This window comes from Chelon labrosus, assembly GCF_963514085.1.
Source record: "Chelon labrosus genome assembly, chromosome: 7".
NCBI lineage: Eukaryota > Metazoa > Chordata > Actinopteri > Mugiliformes > Mugilidae > Chelon > Chelon labrosus.
Genome location: NC_140343.1, coordinates 26,605,692 through 26,613,340, shown reverse-complemented (window position 1 = coordinate 26,613,340; position 7,649 = coordinate 26,605,692). Strand labels below are relative to the sequence as shown.

Sequence of the window (7,649 nt, the reverse complement as noted above, 5' to 3'; positions counted from 1 at the left end):
GTACTACTCCTTTTAACTGTTCTGCAATTGATCTCCCCATCTCTCACCATAAGCTTATATTATTTAAGGACATTGACTTAACTGCTCTGAATACTGGCATCACTGCCCTTCCCCCCTTCAACCACTTATCCACTCCCGATGAACTGCTTTTCCATTATAACACTGGACTTCATAATCTCCTCGATTCCCTGGCTCCACTGAAAACACGGACTGTCACCTTCACCCACTCTGCACCCTGGTTTACACCCGAACTCCGTCAGCTTAAGGCTAAAGGACGTCAACTGGAACGCCTGGCCTCACCATACATCAGGACATGTTCCATAACCACATTCTCCACTACAAGGCCATGCTATCTACTGCCAAATCACTTTATTTTGCAAATCAAATCAATTCAAATGATGGGAACACAAAGGCTCTCTTTTCTCTGGTTAACAAAACTCTACAACCCCCGGACTCTCTTCCCCCTCACTTCTACTCAACTGATTACTGCAACGTCATTATGGAATTTTTTAACACAAAGATTGACACTATCCACCAACAGCTAGCTCACAGCACACACACCTCACCCCTCCCACCTGCCAAAACTATCTCCTCTACATTTTCTAACTTCAGATTACCCTCATTTACCGACATATCTGACCTCATCAGGAAAGCTAAGCCATCCACCTGCCAGCTCGACCCCCTGCCAACTGGTCTTGTTAAAGCCTCCATACACTCTCTCACCCCTCTTATAACTGCCTTTGTTCATTCCTCTCTCACCTCTGGTCTTGTCCCTTCGTCTCTCAAATCAGCCTCAGTCACCCCTATACTCAAGAAACCTGGAGCAGACCCCAACAATTTCAGTATCCTCCGTCCTATCTCCAATCTGCCCTTTTTATCTAAAGTTCTTGAAAAAACAGTTGCATCCCAGGTCCATGCCCACCTCTCTGACAATAACCTATATGAACAATTTCAATCTGGTTTTCGCCCTTTACACAGCACAGAAACAGCTCTGTTAAAAATCACCAATGACCTCCTTATGGCTGCTGATTCAGGACTCCTTTCAATTCTCATTCTCCTTGATCTAACCGCAGCATTTGACATAATCTCCCACTCCATTCTCATCCATTGACTAGCCTCCATTGGTATCTCTGACACACCTCTCAATTGGTTCATCTTATACCTCTCTGGCCGCACTCAGTTCATTCAGTTAAAAACATTTACATCCCGCCCATCCCCCCTTTTCTCTGGTGTTCCCCAAGGCTCTGTTCTTGGTCCTCTTTTATTCATCATCTACCTCATTCCCCTTGGCCAGATATTTCATAGGTATAATATTAATTTCCACTGTTATGCGGATGACACCCAGCTTACTTGTCCACCAAACCCAGCTCCACTTTTCCACCCACTTACCTCTCGGACTGTATTCAGGAAATCAGAACCTGGTTCTCCACCAACTTCCTCAAACTCAACAGTAGTAAAACTGAAATTCTTCTCATTGGCACCAAAACCACCCTATCTAATATAAACAACTTCTCTATTCAAATTGACAATTCACCAGTCTCCCCCTCTTCCCAGGTTAAGGGCCCGTCCACACGGAAACGCAAAAACACCGAAACGCATACGTTTTTCATCGTTTTGGCCTTTCGTCCACACGTATCCTGTAAACGCATTGCCCTAAAACGCACTTTTCTGAAAACGGGTCCCAGGGTGGAGAAATTCGAAAACGCAGCTCTTGCGTTTTCATGTGGACGGCGAATATGGGGAAAACGATGACATCGCCACACTCCCGAGCAGCCTTCCACATCCCGCGAGACGTCTCGTAACAACATCAACAACAATGGCGGACTACATGCTAGTTTTCATGCTGGAGACGATGTTGAGCCTATTAGGGTTACTAGGGCAAAATATCATGCTCCTGTGCCACCACGCTGAGCAAAAAAGGCGATTTGTAAACAGCGCTCAAGCTTTATGCGCATGCTCCGCATCTTCATCTCCCTTTTTGGTGAATTTCTGAAACCGAAACAGCGCCACTTATAGGCCTGGAATAGGAAGTAGCGTTTTCGGTCGTGCTGAAACGGATCCTTGTGGACGCGGATATTTCTTGAAACGATGATCGAAAACAGACAGGAAAAAGATCGTTTTCGTACGTGTGGACGGGCCCTAAGATCCTTGACACCACTCTTTCTTTCCATTCTCATATTAACAACATTAATTAGCCTGGTCACGTCACGTCCCGTCTGGACTATTGCAACTCCCTTTTATTTGGTTTACCTGACAAATCCATCCATAAACTACAACTGGTTCAAAACTACGCCGCACGAATCATCACTAGAACCCCCTCCATAAGTCACATAACACCGGTCCTGCAGCAACTCCACTGGCTTCCTGTCAAATTCCGTATCAACTACAAAATCCTACTTCTCACCTTTAAACAACCTCGCCCCTCACTACCTCACTAACCTGCTCCAAATAAACATTCCTGCCCGCACTCTTAGGTCATCCTCATCACAACAACTCACCATCCCACCTGCTCGCTTGACCACCATGGGGTTCAGAGCTTTCTCCCATTCAGCCCCCTGCCTGTGGAACGCCCTCCCGGAACACTTAAAAAATTCAGACTCAGTCACCCCCTTCAAATCTCAGCTCAAAACTTATTTATTCAAACAGGCCTACTCCATTCCATAGTCTCACTTCTATCTCCCATTCTATCTGTCATTCTATGTTCTATATTATGCTTGTGTGTACTTTAATTGTGTTTTATTTTAACTATTTCGTGTATTGAATTGTGTTTTATTTTAAACAATTTGTACGGTGACCTTGAGTGTCGTGAAAGGCGCCTATAAATAAAATGTATTATTATTATTATTAAATATATATATATATATATATATATATATATATATATATATATATATATATATATTTAATAATAATAATAATAATAAAACAAAAATACATTTAAACTGTATTTAAATATATATATATTTAAATACAGTTTAAATACGTTTAAGAATTAGAATTTTTTCATGAGCGTGATATACACTTCTTGCCTTTTACCTCAATGAGGTTAAAGGAGTGCCTGTACTTCAATTTCTAAGTTCGAAGCTCCGAACTCATCTCCTGATCACTTGTGTGATACCGCCCAACTGAACACTGCCTTGCCTCTGATTGGCTTACCATGAAATCTTACCCTACCTTAGCCAATCATCATCACTTCTGCTCCCGTCGTTGTCATTTCTTTGTTTAGAGTAAGGACAATAAATATTTAACAACGACTATAAATTCATTAAAAAATAAAAAGCCGAGGTGTGCTGCATTGCAAATACAAGTTGCTTATGTGTGTCTTTTAAATATGATTAATAGTTGCATTTACCTCGATTGAATGGAGGGGAACGGGTGTTGGCGAGGCATCGACGCCGCGGCTCCAACCAAACCACAACCATCCACTCGTCCCCTCCGCATGCTACTGCGCACACTCCGTCTGCAGTCAATGAACCTCATAAATTTAAGGCAGTTTTACTTAGGAGGAAATAAAAGTAGCGCCTCGTTCATCTCCTTGCAGCATAGAGTCTGTGGCATACGTTCAGATTTCTGTCTTTCTATTTCCAAGTTCATTTTTGCGTGTCCAGTAGATCGCATGCTGCTGTGGAGTGCTGATAAATACAAGCTTGGATGAATTTTTGACTGAAGGAACAACGGACGATTTAAATTTCAACAGGTCAGTATAAATTGTGTTTCTAATTTTCACGTCTGTCTGGCAGAGCTGTTAAGGCGGTGTTAATTAAGCTTTTATTCTTTACGTGTTCCATTTTTCAACAGAAGAATGTTTTAGTTTTACTCTATACGTCTTTTTAAGTGTATCGATCATTAATATCTGGCCTTCATCAAAGTGATCAAAGAACCTTTAGCCTCCAAACAACATTTAAAGTCGTTTTTTTTTTTTATATAAGGTTGAAATCTAATGAGCTGAGACTTTAAAAAAGACAAAGCTCAAACAACAGCAACTGGACGCACTGAGTTTTCCTGAATAAGCTGGGGAGTTTAGATTTTCATTAGTGACATTTGTGGATGGATTGTACCTGAAATTTTCATGAACGTAATCTGTGAACAATCACAGATTCAGTTCACATTCAGTTATAGAAATATAACAGATATTTTTTTTAACTCAGGAATCAAGCAAAGACGTTTCCTGGAAACTGAAAAACAACTCGCATTGTTCTATCTTTGTCTCTTGGATACACCATGACTTTTTTTTTACAGAGGTGATAATAAGGAAGTTCATTACTTTGTTATGAGCTTGCATGCAGGTGCCTACGTGGGATTTTGGAACACCACAATTTGTGTCACGCAATCTTTACATTCTTCTTCACGTTCACATTTGTAAAACTACCAATACACGGTCAATTAAGAAAAGGGGAGACGGTGTTTTTACTCTGTTAAAAGTTGTGAATGATTGTTTCTCAGTTAATGATTTATCATTGCATTCTTTTCTAGGCAGTCTCATATTGTCTAGGATTATGCATTCTCTGATTATTTTTTACTGATTGTTATTTATGGACCCATTCATACTACCCATGTCCTTGTTGCACATTGTCCCTAATTTGCCAGTTTGGGACTAGGCCCAGTCGACTTTATGTTTGTTGCTCAATGCAATGCAAAACTTTTGTCAGACTGAAGGCATTACTGACACAAAGAATGTGTGCTGCCTTCTAACTGTAACTCCAAAGGTTGTAGTTAGCATTGTACGGGCAATTGTATGCACAACTTTTAAAATTACACCTTGTCAACATTTGAAACGTCATCGTAACCGGTTCTGCTGCACTGATCCCTCCTTTAAAGTGAAAAGCTTGGGCTTGAATTGAGCCTGATTGCTCATCAAAAAAAAAGGGGGGGAACAAAAACTTGAAGATAGAGAGAGACAGTGTCAATAGTAGAGTTTTTCTTTTTTACAAGTATTGACCACTTCACGTTTCAAGTTAATCAGTAAGTATTGATTCTTTCTGCCTATTTTCAGGTAACTTGTCCTTTTAAAGTGTTGGTGCATTTCATAGTATTTGTTGAGGAAATATGTTATTATTCAGAATTTTATTACTTTGTTGTTAAATGTCATCTGTAATTAAATCACTTTATTGATGATCCTATTTGTCATAATTTTTTTCAGACTTTTGGAGAATGAATACAAACCAATCAATATTTCTTCTGATAATTGGAACATTTTGTTTATTTGTTTTTTATCACTGGAACGAAGACTTCTCTCAGCATGTAACTAATTATATTCAGGTGAAAATGAAAATTAATTCCAGTCTACGGAAGACACCCAACAATAACACATCCTACATATACTCCTGGCCAAGTTGTCAAAAAAACATGTCAGCTACAGACATCGCAGGATTCAGTTCTCTTGCCCCGCATATCCAAAACTTTCTCTACTATCGCCACTGTCGCCATTTCCCCATGCGGCTGGACGTTCCTGACAAATGCAGAGGAGCTGATAAATCCAGAGAGGTCTTCCTTCTGCTGGTCATTAAAAGCAACCCTGACAACTACGACCGCCGAGAGGTGCTGCGCAAAACTTGGGGAAAAGAGAGGCTATATAAAGGCGTGTGGATTCGAAGGATCTTCATTTCAGGAACAGCAGGTGTTGGTTTTGAGAAGGAAAGACTGAACACACTGCTAAAATTGGAGCAACGTGAGTACAACGACATCCTCCAGTGGGACTTTGATGAGTCATTTTTCAACCTCACCTTGAAGCAGGTACTTTTCCTGCAGTGGATGGACATGAACTGTCCAAACGCGCGCTTCCTCCTTAATGGTGATGATGACGTCTTTGCCAACACAGACAGCATGGTTGAGTACCTCAAAAACCTCAAGGACAATGATGGAAGCAAGCACCTCTTTACTGGCTATCTGTTCCCAAATGAAAAGCCTGTTCGATGGGCACCGAGCAAGTACTATGTTCCACTTCAGGTGCAAGAGTTGGAGTTATACCCTCCTTACTGTGGTGGTGGGGGCTACCTCCTGTCTGGCTATACGGCTTCTGTGATATACAATATGTCAAAGTCCATTATTATTCATCCCATTGATGATGTTTACATGGGCATGTGTCTGGCCAAAGCAGGACTCAGTCCTTTTTCCCATACAGGCTTCAGGACCCTTGGACTGAGCATCCCATCAAAGACAGTGGATCAATATGATCCCTGTTACTACAGAGATTTTTTAGTAGTACACAGATTCTTTTCAGCTAATATGTATATTATGTGGCATAAAATACATGATCCTAACCTGAAATGCGGGAATAACGGACTTTAATGGCTTTTTAACATTTATTGACTTCTGTGGAAAACTGTATCCGTCTGATTTGTGTGATCAGTGAAGACATACAAGTAAAATTCCTGGATCGTTAGATAGATAGATACAGGAATCCTACTTGAGGAAAAAAAAAGCAAGAGTATTGTCTGCGTACATGAATTTAATTGTTTGCCATCTGAGGGCTTTGCTTCTCCAAAGGGTTGAAAGATCAATCTGAAGGATCATGGCAAACATCTTGCGCACAAATGTATTTATTATTCTATTTTTGATACTTTTATCAAATCTTTGTGGCGATGTATTTATTATTTAAATGAAACCATGTGGGACATTTGTGGTGATACACTTTTGAAAAACAGCCAGCAACATTAGTGTGACAATGGTCCCGGTCAGTTATTTTGTGAATTGTCTTTTCAAACTGGTTGTAAAGCGTTCATTTGATCTAATCAAAAGAACTAGCTGAAACAAGGGCAACTGGACTTTTAAGGTTTCTTGAGGACATTTCACCTCGCGTCCCCATAAAGTTTTCTAGAGTCTCTGGCCAATAATGGATCATTACAGTACCATTCATTTGTTTCAGCTTGTTTTATATGGCCTGGATGACTGAAAACCTTCTCAGTCACATTGATTTGATCTTTGTGTTTTTTCTAAAAATCTCTCATACTGTATGTTTTTTTTGTTTTTGTTTTTTTAACTAAATGATATTGAAACCATAATGTGAAAAGATTGGGGTAAAATAGGAATAATCAAGTAAGATTCAAGTCACTCATAATTATTATATTCTGTTAAAAAATATAATTGCCAAAATCATTGCTATGCTTAGGCAGGTGCTTTATTGCTTTGTAAATAGCCAATTTGTCAAATGAAGAAATGTAAATGTAAATGTAATTTAAGTTAATGCTAAACTTGGCTGGCTAACTTCCTCAACTGACAAAAAAGTGTAGTGTTTTGGCATGGTAGCATCTGCTAATCTAAGAATAATGGGGAAATTGCAGTTTGCTGGTGGTAAACATCCATCCTCTCCAGTTTGTCCCCCAGAGCAAACTGGAGAGGATGGATGTGGACCACCAGCTGTCTATCTCACAAAGCCACCACAGTTTGTGAGAAGCAGGAACTGTGTGTCTGACCTGCTCACCAGCAGCATGGGTGGGGACTGTCCTATATATATTATATGTTGTCCTAAAGAAGAAGCTAAGTCTAGATGTGAAATGTGTTTGTGCATAAAGAACAATTTCGGTCTAAGTTTAAGACCCAAACATCTACCATGGGAGTGGGAGTTTCATTTAAATGAAGGGTTTCTGTTTCTTATTTTGAATACACTTAGATTTATTGAAAATAAAGTTAGTTTGAACATGTGTTATTTT

At 39.9% G+C, this 7,649-nt stretch overlaps 1 protein-coding gene across 1 annotated transcript; it reads left to right on the top strand.

Annotated features, from left to right (window-relative positions):
- Positions 1-4,896: 4,896 nt before the first annotated feature.
- On the top strand, positions 4,897-7,642 carry LOC311490873 (N-acetyllactosaminide beta-1,3-N-acetylglucosaminyltransferase 3-like). The gene has a single exon (XM_084548618.1). It carries the CDS (start codon positions 5,152-5,154, stop codon positions 6,286-6,288), a length of 1,137 nt encoding a protein of 378 aa, XP_084404744.1. The 5' UTR covers positions 4,897-5,151; the 3' UTR covers positions 6,289-7,642.
- The last annotated feature ends 7 nt before the right edge of the window (positions 7,643-7,649 follow it).

Bases quoted from the DNA above. Each gene is read 5' to 3' on its own strand.
- LOC311490873 (XM_084548618.1), top strand. From the start codon at position 5,152: ATGAATACAAACCAATCAATATTTCTTCTGATAATTGGAACATTTTGT.